Here is a 20,115-nt window from a genome sequence, read left to right as displayed (position 1 = left end):
AACGTGTTCTCTGGGGAGGGGTGTTTCTGAGCAAGTGCTGGGGAGCCACAAGGCCAGAGTCCGAACCCCAGCTCTGCCACCAACTGGCTGTAGGGGCCCAAGCAGATCACTTCCGAGCCGCACCTCAGAAATGGGGCAGTGACAGAGCCGCCGTGGACGTGAATGAGGTCAGCCACGGAGCACTCAGCCCAGAGCCGGCGTGGGTGGAGCAGTGAGCGAGCCCCCGGCAGTCAACCCTCGAGCACCCTCGGCCGGCGGAGGACGGGGAGCACAGGGCAGTGGCCCAGAGCGGTGAGGCAGGTCACTCGCGGAGAGAGGACCCGAACACCCCACGAGCCGCGCGTCTCCGAGCTCTGGAAGGAAGAGCGCACCGAAACGCGAGCATCGCTCTGCCCCGCTCTGCGGGACCTGGTGGCCTTCTCCTCGCTCACCGCCGCCACGGGCGGTGCTGCCGGTCTCCACCCCGGACGGGGAGGGGCCACGGCCACCCGCTGACGTTACGAGGCTCCGAGCAGGGTCGAAGTAGTGTCAAGAGCCCGGCGGCTGGCCCAGAAAGCCCGATGACCTGCTCGCACGGGCGGCAGGCTCAGGGATGTGAGCGGGTGAGCGTGGCAGACACGTGGGGACGAGGGGCTAAAGCCACGGGCGCTCAGGCTAGAGGAGCAGCTAGCCTGGGGCTCCCATCCGCCTAGAAGGGGTGCAGCGCTAACTTTCCAGCCCTTGACTAACTTACCATAACTGTACCATCTTCTTTATTTAACTGAGACTAGTAAGTGGATTTTAAAATATTCAAACAGCATGACACTCAAATTTTACCGTACTTCAGGGTGAGAACTCCAACTTTAAAGCAAACTGCCGTGAACGTAAGTAACAATTTTACATGACTTTTATTTAATAAAACCACATATTTACAATTGAAAAAGTCCTAGTTTGATACACTTTACTAAATAAAATTAAAGGTTAACTGTACAAGCAATTAAAACATGATATGTAGCAAGTGTTATCAGGGGTTTTCTATCAGCAAACTATTTAAAATAGTCAAAAACTGAGCAGTTAAAAAGTACCCTTTAAAGTGAACGTTTTTCCAGATGGGATTTCAATGACTGGTGGGGACACAGCATCCGACTCTGAAGTGCCAGCTGCACAGAGGTCCCAAACCTGAAGCCTCACATCCTGAAAATCAATGGCATGGGAAGTGGAGAGGGCAGGGTTCCAGGGGCTGCACTTCAATTTCTGCTTCCAGTTTTCCTAAACGAGAATGTGAAGCAGAGAAGCACAGCCCTGTGCTGTCCGGCAGCCCTCTGCGGAAAGGGGCGAAGTGACCCTAGACTGGGCCTTAGAACTTCCCGGCCTCTGAAGTGGACGCATCAAACCAGCAAGAGCTCGTGTGGTCCCTGGACAGGTCAGGAAAACCTCCTTTGAACTAAAGATTTGGAAGTATTCCAGATTGGCCTGGAATCCTGTTTAAAAATGTAATGCATATATGGAGCTATCCAAAGAGATTTATGTCAAACTGACAATAATGTTGAGGGCTGGGGTCTGACTACACATTAAGTTGCACAAACGCATTCTCAATAACTTGCCCATGCCCCTTGCTACATCGCTTTCTGTCACCACTTAAGGAACATCTTTATGTACAGTAAGAAAATATATACATCTTTCAAGAACAGAAAGCCCATGTCATGGAATAAAACCAAGTATATCCGTGAGGAACGGCGTGACCGGGCTCGCGGCCTGTTTCCCAGGCCGGGCTCAGCCTGGGTTACACTCAGCCGCATGAAGTCAGGGAACGGCTGTGTCTGGAAGGCTGCCAAGAGCTGGGTGAAGACAGAACACCTCCAGGAGGTCAGGCAAGTCAGTGTTTAAAGGATGAGGCAGACAGTGTACCAAGACGCTCTGCAACCTCCCTGGAGAGTTCAGCCAGGAACACAAGGGAAAAAATGACAAGCTGGGACGGAGGGCATGAGGATGGCCACTGGCTCGGCACCTTGCTTTGTCCCTGATGTGTCATCGGCGGATATGGCAGATATAGAAAACCTATAAAAATAATGCCGTAGTTAGGCTTTACCCCAACCCGTATCTCCCTGCCGCGCGCTATGCCCTCAGAGCCGAGGGCGCTCCCGACATCAGGAACCAGGTCAGCTGGGGGCACTCCCTGGGGGTGGGCTTCTCAGATGGCTGAGAAGGGCTGCAGGGCAGCGGGTGCCCTTGAACCTGGCCTACTGAGCGCGCCAGAGACCAACATGCCAACGCGTTAGCATGGAACTGGTTTCCATGGAGACTGGCCTGTCCTTTGGACTTTTCTGTGCCAAAACTGTTCATGTCTTTGAATTTGGATAACCAAAGTCCTCAATACAAAGTTCTCCAAACTAGTCAAGGAAAAGCTAGAACAAAAACGTTGCTAACGAACTTGGGGAAAACCAGCTATGCGGGGGAAAGGCTGCCAGCACGGATACTGAGAATCCTGACAAGACGTGTGGGCTGCTGGATGCGTGCTGCTAGCTCCTCAGTCCTTACAACCGTCCGTCCGTAAGTCAAGTGCGTGAGGCGGTATCACCACACGCAGGACTGCGCCTGCCGTTTAGGGGACAAGGGGAGTGCGCTGGCAGAGCAAGGGAGCAGCCCCCGACCCCGCCGTGCTGCGCCGGCCTCCACGGGAACCAGGAGGGTGCAAGAGGGTGCAGGTCTGAGCACCCTCTTGCCTCCCCTCTGGCTCAGAGAGGCCGCCGCCGTCCGTTTCCCACCAGCATTAAGCCCGTCTCAACTGCCGCGGCATCTCTGTGCGCGGCTCCTCCTGCTCGAACTCGCCGCCACCGCTCGACAAACGTGGGCGCAGCCTCTGGGACAGCAGGGCTCCCACTGGAACCTAAGCATGCACTGTCAACCCTCCTGCTGGAACTTTGTCAAGGCAACGTGGTAGAAGGTCAACCTGAAGGTCAGATCGTGTCCTGGGGAGCCCACGCGCACTCGTCAGCGGCTGTCCTGTGAGAACCCATTTTCCTGTAATGTTATCTTTGGTAGTTGGGCTTTGAAAACATGACCTGCGGCCCTGGAAAGATTATCTTGGTAACTAAATCAGCAATCCCTTTCTGACGAAAATATGTAAATATGAGCCAATAACATCTCTGAGGTCTCCCAAATAACACTTCTCATGCACCCTGGCTATGAAAAATTGTAATGTACTTTCCAGTAGTTGACATAAAAGCATTACAATTTAATTAACTTTTGCTGAAATGAGGGGAGGGGATTAGCCACTGCCCTATTTTTAAACCATGCAGAATATGCAGTGGTTGGCCATGGCCATCATTCCACTGAGCTTCTTAAGGCTTAGCCTTGGTTTAATTCTTTTAAAAGTTTTTTGTTTGTTTTGTTTTGTTTAAGGCCAACTCCAGCATTAGGAATCAAACATGAAAATAGCCCCTGTTCTTCGGAGCTGCCAGTGTGTCCGCCTGAAATAACACAGGTGCCCCTTGGAGAACTGCTTCAGTGCCGAGCGCAAGTCCACCTGCCGCCTCAGTGTCTGAGAGATGGGCTTCCTTTCTCCATTTCCCGGCTGTCCTTCTGCAAGGCGGTCAGTACCTGGGAATCACAGGAAGACATCGGTGGGTGATCTGCAATACACACTGAGCACAGGTCCAGACAGCCTCCTGTCACCTGCCACTTCTGCCTCCCCACCTGCCACTTCTGTGGTCCGTCTTCCACGCCTGCATCCAGACCCACCCTTCAGCACGGAGATCCAACCACGCCGTCGCCGGGCTAACGTCTACAACCACTTCCCACCAGCCAGCAGGTACCAATGTCAAGGCAGGGCTACAGGGCTCTGCTCCTTCCACAGTCTGGCTCCAGCCCCCGCAGGCCCCACTCTAGAATGGCAACACCCTCCGGGGCCTCCACACGCAGCTGCCCCCGCTGCCCTGCCCCTCTCTCTCCACCAGCAAACGATGCATCCTTCTAAGGCCTCAGAGACATCAGCTCCTCGCACGCCTTCCTGAGAGTTCCCAAGGCAACTTAGCTCCTCCATCTCGGTGCTCGGCTCTTAGTTAACACCTTTGTTTTTAAAAACATTACATTCCACTCTGATTGCTTAATAACAGCCGTGACGTAACAATAGGCCCCATTTATCGCATGCCCACTCTAGCCAAGCAGGGCGCTCACCAGGCACCTCCAGCGTAGCAGCTGTTTAATCCACACAACACTGTAAGTCACCTGAACAAGAGACACTCATACAAGTGACCCGCTAAAAGCCAAACAGCGCATATGGACGCAAACCCAGATCTGTCTGACTTCAAAACCACGGGACTCTCTGTAGCACCTGTGCTAAACTACTTGGGCCAGGCGCTATGCCACTTTAATTGAATTACAAAGTACAAGGGGTAAAGCAGAAACATTTTATGTGCGTTTCAGATAAATTGCACAGAAGGGCCAAGGGTAGAGAAAAGTCCCCCTCTCTACCTCTAAGCAAATGACACTTTCAACCAAACACAAACATTGAACTGTTTTGTAACGCTCACCAGGATCTTAACCTTAAGCACAGTATTTAAGAGAAACGTGCATAAACCACAATTCCCATGGGCCCTGGAACTAAATAAACTCACTGATGCCTACCATCAGGCCAACTCCTATTACAGTCCCACTACTAGAGAGTGTCCTACTATTTAATAACCTTTGACCTGGTTTTAACCAATAATTTTCACCTAAAATGCAAGGAGCAAAATGACAGATCTGGATTCAGTCCTTCTCTCTTTGCGTGTCTCTATGGGTATGCGGGTGAGGGTGGGGATAGAGGGAAGGACCAGTGAAATACTGGGATGGCCAAAAAGTTCGTTCAGGTTTTTCCGTAATCTTACAGAAAAATACTAATACTAATTAAGGATTTCAAGATGTAGCCCCATATTTTCATTCTGCGTTGCCCATTTATTTCTTAATCAGAGAAAGGCTCTTCTTCCCTCTCGCCAGATCCCTGATAATTATATAGCCAGTCCTGCTCACACATGAGCTGAGTTGTTTTAACGGCTTTACTGAGATACAATTCACATACCATACAATTCACCCATTTAAAGTGCACAATTCAGTGGCTTTTAGTATATTCGTAGATATGTGCAACCCTCGCCACAGTCAATTTTATAACATTTTCATCACCCCATCCTCCAGCTATCACAGCCCTGCCCCCCACCTCGCCCATTCCCTTGGCAACCACTAATCTACTTCCTGTCTCTACAGATTTCCCTTTCTGTAATTGCGTAAGAGTGGAACCACATAGTATGTGGTCTTTAGTGTCTGGCTTTTTTACTTAACATAATGTTTTGAAGGTGCATCCATGTTGTAGCATGAGTCAGTACTTCATTCCTTTTTATAAGCTGAACGTATTTATTTCAGAAACGCAACTCATGTCACACTAAGCACAAAATAGTGCCCACCCCGCCCTGTAAAACCAGGGGAGCATTTCACAGTATCACCCAAGGGCCCACTATAGCAGCTGTGCTCCTTCCCAAAAGCCGCAGATAGGAAGGAAGACCACCAGCCAGAGAGCATCATGTAACGGGACACGGAAGTGAGGGAGGACCAGCCCGGGAGGCAGACCAAGGGCCCAGGTGAGATGGGAGCCTCTCTCTGGTTAACAGATAAACAGGCACTGAATTGTACACTTTCAAAAAGGTGAATTTTATGGTATGTAAATTAATAAAGCTGTTATAAAAATAAAGAGGCTGCTAACTGAGATCAAAGAGAGAGAGTCTAATCACCTATGAAGTAATCTGGCCAAACCTGAAACCTGACTGAGCCGTCAGATCTGTCAATTTACAGGAAATACAGAGTAGAAGGACCACGTTAAACACCACCACAAGGGACTTCCCTGGCGGTCCAGCGGTTAAGACTCTGCGCTTTCACCGCGGGGGGCACGGGTTCAATCCCTGATCGGGGAACTAAGATCCCGCGTGCTGCGCTGCGTGGCAGGCATGAATGAATGAATGAATGAATGAATAAATTTTTAAAACACCACAGGGATAGAACCAGCAAAATCCAGATGGTGGGAACTGCTATTGGACAAATGACCTCGCTTCTTCAATGAATAAAGGGGGAAGGGAGAAGTGGAAAGGTGGGTAGCCTATACATTAAAAAAAAGACTTAAAAGACCTTTCAACCAACTGCAATGTGTAGACCTTATTTGGATCTTGATTTAAGCAAACTATAAAGCTACTGCTGACATTTGAAAACAGAAATCTGAAACTGGCTGGATATTTGACAGGCACATGGGGGTTCGTTATTCTATTTTATTCTGTTTTTCAATGTACTTTAAATCTTCTACTAATAAGAAAGATTAATCAGAAACAAGCATTGTATGGCACACTTGAGCAAGTACAAGCCTCCCCTAGGACCTGAGGCTCAGGCAAACTGAGCATGCGCAGGGTCAGGAACCAGGGTTTTATTTTTTCCCTTTCAGAATGATCAAGACTAGAACCAGACAACTCCAGCCAATCCCACAGGGGACGAAACCTAAGAGGGATGTCCAGAGGAGAAGCGAGGAACCTAGAAACAGCAGGCCCAGGGTGGACGCGCTCCCCAGCTATCAGCTCAGCTGCTCCGCTAACAGCTGCTAGAGCCGGAGCAACATATCCCCACATCCAAGGAAGCCCTCCTCCCGCCCTCCCCCCTCCTCCTCCTCCTCCCACCCTCCCCCTCCCTCCTCCCACCCTCCCCCCTCCTCCTCCTCCTCCCACCCTCCCCCTCCCTCCTCCCACCCTCCCCCTCTCCCCTCCCTCCCCCTCCTCCCCCCCCGCCTCCTCCCACCCTCCCCCTCCCTCCTCCCGCCCTCCCCACCCTCCTCCTCCTCCCACCCTCCCCCTCTCCCCTCCCTCCTCCCACCCTCCCCCCTCCTCCTCCCACCCTCCCCCCTCCCCTCCCTCCCCCTCCTCCGCCTCCTCCCACCCTCCCCCTCCCTCCTCCCGCCCTCCCCACCCTCCTCCTCCTCCCACCCTCCCCCTCTCCCCTCCCTCCCCCTCCTCCCCCCACCCTCCTCCGCCTCCGCAACTGCTGAGAACACACAGTTCACCTCTTCGGGCCTCCTTTGTTTATCAGTGAGATGGGGACAAGTTACCTCCCTTTGTTTTCTGTCACTGACATTTAAAAAAAGGGGGGAAGGCTTGTTTTACAAAATACTATCTAACACGCAGAGAGTACTGTGATGGCAAACCAGAAGTTCTGACCTCCCAGTGCCACTGCAGAATGGGTGGGAAGGCTTTTATTCTCCAGCCCCTTCTTCTGGCAGAGACCCAGAGAGGAAACGCCTGCCCAAGACCCCCCTGTGGCAGAGCCAAGCCTCAAGCCCAGGTCACCTCACTTCCAGCCCAAGAACTACTTCAGAGAGGGCTGTTTCCTCAAAGGGCACTCGGCATAACTCAATTCCTGTATCAGACTACTGAGCCATTGCTCTACGGAATAGAGAACAAAAGACCCGCTTACCTGAGCCCACTTCTTGTTTCGACTTTGCATCTGAACTGTAGCTATGGAAGCAAAAAGTTCCTCTGCAGGCAAGTCCTCGGGCAGCCGCGTTAGGAACTGGGCTATGTGAATGAAGTCCATCTTGGTCAGGATGTCCTCGAACAGCTTCAGGAGGCCCAGGGCCGTGCGGAACAGAAACTCCTCCCCGTCACGACAGAACACATCCCATACGCGACAGGCCAGATCCAGGGGCAAAGATTTGCTATATAAAGTAAAGATCCTGGAAAAAAAGTTTGAGTTTTTCACATTCTGGATGGCACAAAGAAAGAGCTCTGAATTCAGGTCGAATTCATTAAAATGCTCCCTGAGTTAGTCACTTTCATACTTACACTGCCGGTGGGGAGGAGAAGCCCTAGGCCTGCATTCACTCTGACGGTCAATTTAAACATTTTATAGAACGGCATTATCAGGGAGCTTCCCTGGTGGCGCAGGGGTTAAGACTCCGTGCTCCCAATGCAGGGGGCCTGGGTTCGACCCCTGGTCAGGGAACTAGATCCCACATGCATGCTGCAACTAAGGAGCCCCTGAGCCACAACTAAGGGGCCCCCCTGCCGCAACTAAGACCTGGCGCAACCAAATAAATAAAAATTTTAAAAAACCCAGCTTTATCAGCTTTCACAGAGAATCTCAAACACCGTACAGTTTCTGAATTAGACATCAATCACTTCTACGTGCAACACATATTTACCGTGCACCTACTATGTGCTTATTACTCTGAGGTAAGTGCTAGATATAAGGTTAATAAGGCAGACAGAGCTTAGAGTCTGGTGGGGAGTAAAAACAGTAAACGGAAATGTATAATTCAGGGACTTCCCTGGTGGTCCAGTGGTTAAGACTCCACGCCTCCACTGCAGGGGGCACACGTTCGACCCCTGGTCAGGGAACTAAGATCCTACATGCCACGCAGTGTGGCCACAAAAAATACACACACACACACACACAATTCAGCATACACAAGTATCCATTACTTCTGAAGAGTACCATACACTTTTCTCCCAGTAGGGGTCAGCAAAGGAACAGAGTAAATTTTTCCAAATAAATTTGACAGTGGATTACAAGAAACTGATCTTATATTTAGCAATGCAAACCATCAGATGAAAAAAATAAGTGAAACACAGATATGTATTCCCTTAAAAAACTGTGATGATCACAATTCAAACTACCAAACAAATATACAGTCTTAGGTGAGCAAACAGGTCTAACTAATCATCTCTACCCTGGATTTGGGCCTATGTCACAAAGCAAGGCGAGTCCAGGTCGAGATGCAGGCCAAGCTGATTCTCTGTGAATCCGCCCTCCCCGCAGCTGTGAGATGCAGCCCGGGTGCCATCTCCGGGTGCCTCCTGACCCCCACCCGCTCCGGGCCCCGCTCTGCCCCCGTGCTTTGACCGCGAGCCGTTTGCTCCTGTCTTCCCCACGGACACTGCCCAAGAGTAGGGAGCCCGCCCACTGCATCTCCATCCGCAGCATCTGGCGCAGCACCCGGCAATCTCTGCTGAGGAAGTGTGTCCACAAACTCCCAGTCCGCTTCAGGATGTCACCGGTGTTAGCGGTTCTCACTGCCTTCTTCCCAGCACTAGGCCTCATCACAAGTGGGGACGTTCTTTAGCCCTCCTGTAAAATCACTTTTCCACAGGTTTCAGTATTTCCTTAGTGCCCATGCTGACTCGAGACCCACAGGGCCCGTGAAGGCAGCTGAGCTCAGGTGCTAGACTCCTTGGTCAGGAGGTAATGTCACCAGGCCTTTAACAGCAGGACTCTCACTCTCCTACAACAGATCCTACCAGAAACATTACACCGGGACTTCGCTGGTGGTCCAGCGGTAAAGAATCCTCCTTATAATGCAGGGGACGCGGGTTCGATCCCTGGTCCGGGAACTAAGCTCCCACATGCTGCGGGTCAGCTAAGCCCGTGTGCGGCAACTACTGAGCTTGCGCGCCTCAACAAGAGCCCGCGTGCCGCAACTAAGACCCGACGGGGCCAAAAGTAATAAATATAGTAAATAAATAAATAAATAATAAATCTTTTTAAAAAAAAAGAAATGTCACCCCATGCTGGCAGTCCTGCTCACAGGTTTCACAGGCGCGGGCTTTCTGTCTGCCGTGAGCTCCAGGGTGCATTCTACTCTGCCTCTCTCCCCCTGGCAGGATGCTCTGCGAAGGAACATTCACACAGCATGCTGAGCCCCGATAACCTTCAGGGCTACTACCCCCGTCAGTGCTTCACAAGGTTCAAGAAAGGCATAATAATTTAGATTTCAACTCAGATGATGGAAGAGGGAGGCAGATGTCAGAGAAAAATCACCCAGCTCCCGCCACCAGTAACAGAACCAGACCCTGAACCCATGCCCTGAATGTCCACAGTGGGCCACGTGCCCTCAGGCAACATGCTGAGGAGGACAACCTACCTTTAAAAGGCACAACGAACCTTCAGCCTGAGGGTCTTACTGTCTCAAAAAACAGAAAACCATCTCATTACTCAGTCTAGAAAACACAGTTCAAGGGACAGCCAAGATCTTTGTTTCACCTCTCAGTCTGAACATTATCAATTCTATCTAGAAGACATTTTATTTTTAAAAAATGAAAAAGAACTGACCTAATCCCCAGTACTACTTACCTGCCAATTCAGCAGTGGAAATCAAACCTTTACATCTTAAAAGCAGAGTCTTAAGCAAAAAAAGATGGGAAAATTGAGTGGCTATAGGCAAAGAGGGAGAAAAACAACAAAAGAAATTTCTCAAACATAATATTCTCGAGTTCAGATTTGTGTGTGGGTCTTCATAAACTACTTCAGATATATTTTGAACTTTATAAAATTAAGCCAACATACAAATGATGAAGAATGCCACATTCATCTGGGACACAGTAAGTTCTATACAAGTGTTATTATTACATGTTAAAAAAATGTATACCAAAAATGATATATATTAAACACATTAGAAGTACTGTCTATAGGGAATGGAATGGGGATGGGATAAAAAGGAATAACTACAGACAAACAAGAGGAGCCTTGCGTTAGATAGTGACACTAGTTTACCATGAACTCAGAAGTATGATTAATTTAATCATCTTCAATTTACATTTTTTAAAAAATTCACAAGAATTTACCAATCAAGCTGTTATCAACCATTTGCTTTACTGAGTTGGCAAATACAGATTATTTGCAGGTAGCATTTGTGGTAAGTCAACGGTTCAAAGTTCAAAAAACTCACCCTGAACTTAGGATGAACTTAAGATATAAAAACTGGACTTTCATGGTGGCACAGCGGTTAACAATCTGCCTGCCAATGCAGGGGACACGGGTTCGAGCCCTGGTCCGGGAAGATCCCACATGCCGCGGAGCAACGAAGCCCGTGCGCCACAACTACTGAGACTGTGCTCTAGAGCCCGTGAGCCACAACTACTGAAGCCCACGCACCTAAAGCCCATGCTCTGCAACAAGAGAAGCCACCACAATGAGAAGCCCACGCACCGCAACAAAGAGTAGCCCTTGCTCGCCACAACTAGAGAAAGCCCACACGCAGCAACGAAGACCCAACACAGCCAAATAAATAAATAAATAAGATATAAAAACTACAGCCAAGCCCAGCCCACCCCAAAAAGAAAAAAAAAAAAAGGGAACGCCACCCTTAATGCTTGTGATGCCCATCTGCTCGATCCTGCCAACCATCCTAGGCATTCCCATTACTCCATGAGGTAACTTCTGAGATCTGAGCCCTGATGATTCTCATCAGGTCAGTCCATTCATCATAAATATTTTTCAAAGCCTGCTCTATGCCAGTCCCTGTTCTTTGTGCTGAGGCTATACAGCATTGAACAAAACAGACAAGTTTCCCTGCCCTCAGGGGTGGAAAGGATATGCACAGAATGTCAGATGTTGATTTAAATAGAAGCAGGGGTGGGAGATTGGGACTGCCAGTTTGGGTGTGTAAACAGGACGGTCAAGGAGAGTGCATCACTGAAAAGTGACACTTCCATAAAGCCCCGAAGAGGAAGCGGCAAGGCAGGAGAAAGGGTCAGGGAAGTATCCAGACAGAGGAAGTGGTGAGTTCACGAGCTCTGAGGCAGGAGTAAACCCAGCACATGCAAAGAAGAGCAAGGAGGCCGCTGGGCTGAAGCCAAAAACAGCCAAGGGGAGAACACGAGGATGCCCGTGGGGCCCAGGGGCCCAGCACACAGGACCTTACAGGCTGTTACAAGGCCTGCAGGTCTCATTCTATGAGTGGAGCATCTGACCAGGGGAGGGGCCTGTCCCCTGTGCTGGGAAGCGCCTGCAGGGGAACGCAGGCTTCACTGGGCGACCACTGAAACAATCAGGCAGGTCAGCACAGCACGGCAGCAGTGGAGGCGGCCTGAAGCACAGAGACTGTGGACAGACTCTGTGATGGACGTGTCTCACGAGAAATGCAGTGAAGGGGTCTAAGATGCAATTCAAAGGATGGAGTTCTCGTTTAAGGAGATGTGGGATCGCTGGTTTGGACAGGAAGGTCAGGAGTTGAGTTTGAGGCACGTTAAGTTGGTAAGCCAGACATCCAAGCGGATAGATGAATTCATCTGGAGTTCAGAGGGCTCTGGGCTGGCGACAGTTTGTGTATAGATGGTATCAGATAAAGGAAGTATTCTAGAATCAGAGAGTGAAGAATGTCAAATGCTGCTGAAAAGTCAAATAAGACTGAGAACTGATCACCAAGCACATACTTCATGCAGAAAAGTATGAACTGTGCCATACACTATCATTTACTATTTTTTAGGTACTGAAATGGAATTCTTAAGGCCTTGAATGTTACTGTATCTTAAATAAAATGTGCCTTTCAAAGAAAAACATTTAAAAATTTTCCCCTGGCAAATGTCTACTCATCCACAGCTCAGCCTAGATGACCCTCTCTGGGAAGGCCGTTTCCTGGCCCCTGGGCTAGGCTGGGTCTCTCCCGTTAGATGTTCACACTGCACCTCATACATCCCTTTCATAATATTCATCGAATGGGGATGGACCTCCCACCCCAGCCACCTTCTGTGCTCTGAGCCTCACAGGCTCTGGCAGGCCTCCCAGCAGTCAGCTGCCGGCCCCCCTGGGATCCAGCCCGGGCCACCTCCTGCTCGACACCAAGAGTCCAGGGTCACTGCCTCCCGGTCTCCTGCTCTGGACGGCCAGCCCCTGAGCAGCGAGGTTGTTCTCCTCCCCCCTCCCCTTCAAGCAGGATGTGCTCCAGCATCCTCAGGCTCCCGCCCTCTCCTCCCATCTCCCCTTTCACTGGAAAACCATTCATTACCAGCAGCTTTCAAATGCTTGACTGTATTCTAAACCACATTTAGACTCAAAACCAGCTGTGAATAGGACACTGAAACAATGCCCTCCTGGTTTCCTCTCAGAAGAGTGGTTAATCAGACTCCATTCGTGCGGGTGAAGAGCCACGCAGCTCCCGTGGGGCTGAGGTGAGCCGCACCAGCCCACAGCCCACAGCCCACAGCCCAGGAACACAGGGCTGCTGTGTGCACAGGGCCCGCCCTGCCTGCAGTCCTGCAAGGTGTACTCTGGGCTTCATCCTGCTCCAGCCAGGATGCATGTGGAAGAAACGGGGGCGGACGGTGAAAGCCCCATGGGCCTTCCCGGGACTGCTGGTGTTCTTCTCCCATGGAGGAAGAGAGAATTCGAGGATTTTTCCCCCCCAAGACATGTTTGCTTTTCTCCCCTGGACCACTGCATATTACTGCACTGTATATCAAAGATGATAGTTTCAGGTACCGACTTAACTAATGCAAAAAAAGGTCTTTTCATATTGCTAAACTGATGAAGTGGCTATAGGCTCATAGAAGACAACAAACACAAATGGTGTGTATCTATTTCCCCCTTAATGTAAGAGGAACAGTTTCTGCCCTGTCAAGCCTTCACAATTTCCAGAAAACATTCTTATCTGGCGAAGCCTAATCTAACTGCTTGCCTGCAAACAGGGGGCACAGTCAGGGAAGGGAGATGGGGAGGGAGTCCACCACTTCCCAAGCCGGGCATGGAGGCGAAGCTCCTTCTCAGAAACCAGTGGTGGGAGAACGGACACCCACCCTGGTCTGCTCCTCACAGGCCCTGGCTGCGAGTAAAACAGAGCCGCCAGGAAGCACACACTTCCCGGGGCTGGGCGCTGCTTTATAAGCTCCTACCTGGATTACCCAGGTTATTCCTTGAGGAAGTACAACAATCATCTCCATTTTACAGGGGAAGAAACCACAAATAAAGGGAGGCTGTAGGAACACAGACTTAGCCTGAGGTAAAAGACCAAAGGTCACCTAGCATTCTCCCTCATGGAGAAGCCACCATCAGAGACGTGGACCTTCAGGGCCTGACATCACCGATTTCCAGCTGTGCCCAAGTTTTCCCACCCTGACCAGTTCCTAAGAATGAGCCTTTGTCCCCAGAGCTGGCTTAGGAAGTGGCCCTGAACCCCACTCCCAACCCCACCATGGTGCTCCCAGCGCTCTAGAAACTCAGACAAGCAGGGAAGACGCTGCTAGATAACTACCTAGCCTCCTTAGATTTTGTGAGGATTAAATAAAACAACATTAAACACCCAACGCAGAGCTGCATTCATTAAAAAATTGAAGGCAGTTGTATGTGTGTCGGTTCAAACTTAATTAATAAGCCCAACCCCTGCCCCAATCCTGGAAGCCATCAGCCGGATCCACCTCTGAGCCCCCAGAGCACCCTCCAACTTGAGGCCAAAGGTGTTCTCACCTTAGGTGCCAGCACCAAGCAGTAGGTAAACAATGTGACCCCTGCATTAGCACCTAGGCTCCATCCCAGCCAGGCTGCGGTGCGCTGGTGACCACAGGCCGTGCGGGCCCTTCCTGCGAGCAGCTTTCCCACCTGCGGGCTTGGAACCCCCCTCCAGCCCTCCACACGCGCTGAGGAGGCCCCCGCGTGGGCCACATGCTGCTCCGGATGCCGGGAGCTCAGCGAGACAACCCCACCCTGGAGGAGTTCTCAGGCAGACCCGGAGGTTAGAAGCTAATGGTGAGGGGCTTCCCTGGTGGCGCAGTGGTTGGGAATCCGCCTGCCAATGCAGGGGACACGGGTTCGAGCCCTGGTCCGGGAAGACCCCACATGTCGCGGAGCAGCTAAACCCGTGCACCACAACTACTGAGCCTGCGCTCTAGAGCCCGTGAGCCACAACTACTGAGCCCGTGAGCCACAACTACTGAAGCCCACACGCCTAGAGCCCGTGCTCCGCAACAAGAGAAGCCACCGCAATGAGAAGCCCGTGCACCGCAACAAAGAGTAGCCCCCGCTCGCGGCAACTAGAGAAAGCCCGCGCGCAACAACGAAGACCCAACGCAGACAAAAAATAAAATGAATAAATTAATTTAAAAATAAAATAAATAAAAGCTAATGGTGAAATGTATGCAAGATGCGATGGAAACTAAAATCTTCCGACAGTAATTTCACCTTGAACCTGCCTTTAAGGTAGAGACTGAGTGTAATGACAGGATCTCCAAGTATCACCAAACGTCATTCAAGAAACATTAATCAGGATAGAGAAAGTTCTGCTTGACTCTTTTACTAATTCAGGATTATATATTACAAAACCTACTCACGCCTCCGAATAATTCTGCCGTTTGACAGCAGTGGGAAATGTTTTGGTAAGTTAAATGACCACATGTCAGTCCTCTGCCTGAACACTCAAAACTCTGTAGGAAGATGAGCACAGCGGGCGAGACCCTGTTGTGACCCTCCCGTCTCCGTGTGAGCAAAGAAGAGCGACAAGCACGCTAAATAAGACCCCTTGCCAGGAAGGCGGCATCGGCAAGTGAATCTAAGTCTCAGCTGTGAAGTCTCTGTAACACTGGGTAGACGGCAGCCCCCAGTTCACGTGGGGAGGCTAGCACCCGAGTGAGCCTCGGGCTGGACTCCATGGATTTTAAACCCAGGAAGGGCCCCTCAGGAACAGATGCGTTCTTGGCTCTAGGACTCTGAGCCCAGCACGGGGCCAGGCACTAGGGACACAGAGGGGACTGACAAAGCTCAGTCTGTCACCGGAGCAGCAAGAAACCAACGATGCTCTCAGTGGGTCGGTGCCATGATGGACGGAAGAATCAACTGCTGGGGTGGAGGGGAGAGAAAAGAGGATTCTGGAAGAATAACCCTCAAACTGGGCAAGACAATGTCCTATAAAGTTACAATGTTATAATCCAGGGGGTGGAGAAACTGTCCTGGGAGTGAAGAAGGGCAATTCCTAGATGGCCTCTGGTGGGCAGACGGCGGGGCAGGAAAGGAGATTTTGTCATCTAATCTGAGCACCTACACAGCTCACCCAGGACACTCGGCGGCCGAACCACAGGGGCTCCACAGCCCTCCGACATGGACACGGAGAGTCAGCTACCGGCACCCTCTGCAGACCACACACACAGTGCAGCTCCACCAGGCGTGTGCAACTCAGGCCCTGATGTCAGGGGTGTAGACGTGGCTTTGGGAAAGTGATGTGATGTAGCAGAAGAAGCAAAAGCTCTGGAGAGAGACCGATCTGGACTGCGCACTACAGGGGTGACACTGGGTAAGGGGCCTCAGTGGCTTCCTCTGTGCTAAGACGGACCTGCTCCAGATGCTGTGAAGGTGAAACAAAGCAATGAATGTCTCTGAAATGCCAGCTTCTAGGGCAGGTCCTGAGCAACACCTGCTCTTTCCCTGGGCCTCCTTCCCATTGCCCACCCTGTTTCTGATCTGAGCTTTTACCAAGAGCCTGAATCACTGCAGACCATCTATAAATGTGGACTGCAAGGAATAAATCATGAATGCATTCAACTTAAATAGTTACTAAAAGCCTGCGCTAGGACTGCAGATACAGGCAATGTTCTACTTGGTCCTGATTCTAGAAAGCAGTCAAGCACTTCACCAAGAATAAGCCAACACCAGCAGAGGCCTAGGCATCAAAGCACAGCGGGCAGCATTCACGAGGCATCAGGCACCAACTACATCACATCACAAAGGTCTCAGGAGAGGAATCCTTGGAGCTCCCTTTCATTCAGACACCCAGTGCTCTGCTCCACGTTCAGTGCCCACGTGTCTGACACACACCGTACACTCTCTCATCAGAGTGCTGATGCGTCTTTGGAGCCTGAGCTCTGGGACCCACCTCGTGGGTTATGCTGCCTTATAACTAAATCCCTTAGAGAGGACTCTGTGGGGAAGCGCACAGGCTCTGGAGCAGGTGACTTGTGCCTGAACACCAGCGGTGCCATCCAGCTAGCCATATGACCTTGGGCAGGTCACTCTGCCTCTCTGGGCCTCAATTTCCTCACGTGTAAAACAGAGGTGTTACAATTCACTCCAAGGGCTTGTTCTAAGGGTTAAATGAGATCATGTGAGAAGCACTGGAGTCAATCAATGTGAGTCCCCTTGGCCTCTGCCCCCACTGGATTACAGCCATCTTCGACCTAGAACGAAAACAGATAAGCACTCTCCAGGACAGCGCTCTTCACACTGCCCGTCGTGACCATCACTGATCTCTTGCACTGTGACATCATCAGAGTGGATCAGCACCAGCTCTTTTTTGAATAAACAAAATAAGAAATTTCAGAGCGCTCTGCACATAGTCAAGGCTAGGTACTATTTCATAAAACCTGTCTCAGTCATATATATATATATATATATATATATATATATATATATATATATATATATATATATATATTACATTGCTGCACACATGGCCACACACCGGGTCACAACATAAAATTTATTTCCTTTTGCAAGTCAGGGTGAAAAAAGTTTGAAAGACACTATTCCAGGACAGTGTTTTCCAAACCTCCCTTTACCCTGGAATCCTAAGAATCTAACTTGGGGGCCTAAAACAGATAAGGTAGAAGCTGAAGACTCTGGTCCCATGTGATCCTCTCCTAACACCCTCCCCGAGGGGTCATGGGCCCCAGGCCTGGGAATCTGTGAGGCCAGGGTTCATAGTCAAATTACAGCACAGGTGCACCAACAGGGGTGCAGAGGCACAGCCTATGCAAAAGCTGACTGTTCATGGTGTAGAGAAATCATTTGTTGGTTAAATTAAGGTGGCCTTTTAGGCAGGCCCCAAACACTCCCACCCGGCATAGCCAGAAAGGTGAGCCCAGCACCCCAGCAGTGGCCACTTCATGGCCTGATGTCTATACTATTCTGTAGTGACGCCAGCACTTGTGGCCTCAGATACGAGCTCTGACCTCCAAACCCTTGTTCCCAGCAAGAATTCAGCAGAGTCAGAACAGTCTCAGGGTTTAGAACAGAAGCAATGAAACGCCAGGAGTCCCAAAGGCTCATTCCCATGGGTGCAGACAAATCAGCTTTATTTAAGGGACTGAGCCTCGTTTCAGATGACATTCGGACTTTACCTTCTAGAAGTAAGCCTTCTGTCTCCTGACAAAAGTGAGCCAAAAGAAATAAAAAAGTCAAACCAGCTACACGTTCCCAGCAGTTTTAGATTCACTGCGCGAATTAGTGCTGGAGCCCAAACGGTCCTTTCAGTCGAAGTACATCTTTCCTTCTGCACGGCAGGGTGGGGGGATGTAGGGTGATGACCTTACCAGGCCCTGAAAGGCTAACCATCTGGGTAGACAGATGAGGAAACAGGCTCAGAGAGGCTCCATGGCCCTCGCTCAGGCCACAGATAAGCAATGAGAGAGGCCGGGGGTTGGGCGGGACTGCAGGATTCTGGAGCTGACACTCCTCCTGCAGTGGGGGCCTGAGACACTGCTCCCTCTGTTCCCCCGGCTACCGCCAGCCTTCTCAACTGGCCCTCTGCGGGTGACATCCCAGCCTTTCCCCAGGCCACCACATCCACTGTGTGGGAAGACTTGCCGGTCTACCGCTCCACCCCGGAACTCTCTGGAAGCCTGTAAGTATACTCTGATGTCCGACAGGCTCCCTAAAGCTGCCGTGTCGCCGCATCCGGCCCCTCCGTGCTCTGATCTCAGCTGGTGGCACCAGCAGCCCCACGGGTCGCGTGGCCACAGCGCTTGCCCTGGGACCACAGCCTGCCCTCGCCAGCGCCTCTCCCTCACGGTCTCTCCACCCACTTCTGCAGCCTCAGCTCAGGCCCTGCTCTTTCTCCCTTCGTCTGTCTCCGCCTCCAGGCTCCCCCGCCTCCCCTAACCTAAAACTCGCTTCCGACAGAACGCACCTCAATCCTCACCCCAAGCGAAGGACTTCAACCGCTCCCTCTGGCCCCGGTAATCCTGCCCGAGCTCCTCAGCTTGGCATCCAAGATGCACCAGACTCGGCCTCTGAGCTCTCGCCTGCCACTCTCTGCCCTGTGCTTTAGGCTCCCACATCACCACACCAACTGCTGCAGCCCTGATGATGCTGCAGCACCGCATGCTCACGTCACGTCTTGGCTCAAACTCCCGTGTTACCTTGTGTACCTGACCCCTCGGCCTGTCTCCAGGGCTCGGTCCCCGCCTTGTCCCAGAGACAGCATTCATCCCATGCTGCGCAGCCGCGCTGTGCACGGACAGCCTCTCCCCCTAGACAGACGCTCCGGACAGGCAAGCGCCTGCCTGTCTCCGATCCCAGCGGAGAGCCCGCACAGACCTGGTGCTTAGTGACGTCTCGCAGAAGGAATGGGTAAACGGCACCTTGGAAACTGAGAGTCCAAGACACCCTTCTCCCCTGGAGGGAGTTCAGGAGGACCAGTCAGAGCCACAGGCAGTACTCAAGAGAGCAACAGAGCTGAGCAGGTGACCAGCAACACGGGGCTGAGGACACAGGGCGTATCACGCTCAGGGCGGCTGGGGAGACTGTAAGGCAGGACGCGGGGCTCAGCTGAGCCCTGAGAGAAGCTGGCAGTGAGGAATGAAAAATGGGGGCACGGAGATGAGAAAACACTCTGAAAACACATTAAAATGCAGTCTTACCAATCGATTAGGTAGATGTCTGGAGTTAAGTTGTTTTTCTTGAAATGAGCAAATAATTTCGGCAAATTTTCTTCAAAGAATACCTCAAATGCAGCAAAATAAGTCAACATCTAGGGAGATAATGTGAAATACACTAATAAACTCATTATCAGCACAAGTTTTTTCCAATCTACCCAAAAAAGTCAATATACTTACACCTTTAGAATCTAACAATCATCTTCGTATGTAAATTCTCACACACCTTCATCGGCAACCCGAAACTAGGCACTACACAGGCAATTTCTAAATAAGCCCACTCTCTAACCTCATATAACGTTACCGACTATATCTTATTATTTCTTGCATTTGTAGATAACTGAAACCCAGAGCAGTTACGTAGCTTGCCTAATGAGGTCACATCACCAGCGTGTGGCAAGGCAGGGCCCTGAACCCATGCCTGTCCCGCAGGCTAGGCTGACTCCTGATGGGCTCAGTCTTTTCTAAGAACCAGGAATGAATTAACTGTCGAAAATGATCTCAAAAAACACGCCTGCCTCCCTGCCGACCCGCAGCATTTCCAGAGGGCATATAATGCTGATACTGAGGCAGGGCAACAGCGCTCTGGCTCAAAAGTGCAGCTCTTTTGAGGCACTGAGGGAGAAAATGCTGAAGGGAAAGGAAGCGGCCACAGCCTCTTTTAAGAGCACATGCTTTTCAACTTCTTACAGGGTTTGCGGGGAAACGAAATGCACAGAGC

General features: G+C 50.9%; 1 protein-coding gene across 6 annotated transcripts in view; it reads right to left on the bottom strand.

The window, feature by feature from the left end:
• Nucleotides 1-868: 868 nt before the first annotated feature.
• Nucleotides 869-20,115, bottom strand: part of TBC1D14 (TBC1 domain family member 14) — a 100,470-nt gene continuing 81,223 nt past the window's right edge. For 5 of the 6 annotated variants that reach the window (XM_068543476.1, XM_068543478.1, XM_068543479.1 and 2 more), the window contains 3 exons: nucleotides 19,380-19,489; nucleotides 7,459-7,717; nucleotides 869-3,579 (listed from right to left, as the gene is read on the bottom strand). In XM_068543476.1, the coding sequence (XP_068399577.1) occupies nucleotides 3,514-3,579; nucleotides 7,459-7,717; nucleotides 19,380-19,489 (435 nt within the window). In that variant the 3' untranslated portion in view covers nucleotides 869-3,513. The remainder of the gene's footprint in view (nucleotides 3,580-7,458; nucleotides 7,718-19,379; nucleotides 19,490-20,115) is intronic. The other variant, XM_068543477.1, reaches the window with a different exon arrangement.

Source organism: Eschrichtius robustus, chromosome 4 (genome assembly GCF_028021215.1).
Source record: "Eschrichtius robustus isolate mEscRob2 chromosome 4, mEscRob2.pri, whole genome shotgun sequence".
NCBI lineage: Eukaryota > Metazoa > Chordata > Mammalia > Artiodactyla > Eschrichtiidae > Eschrichtius > Eschrichtius robustus.
Note: the sequence above shows the minus strand (reverse complement) of the source record. Positions and strands in the feature narration are given on the sequence as shown.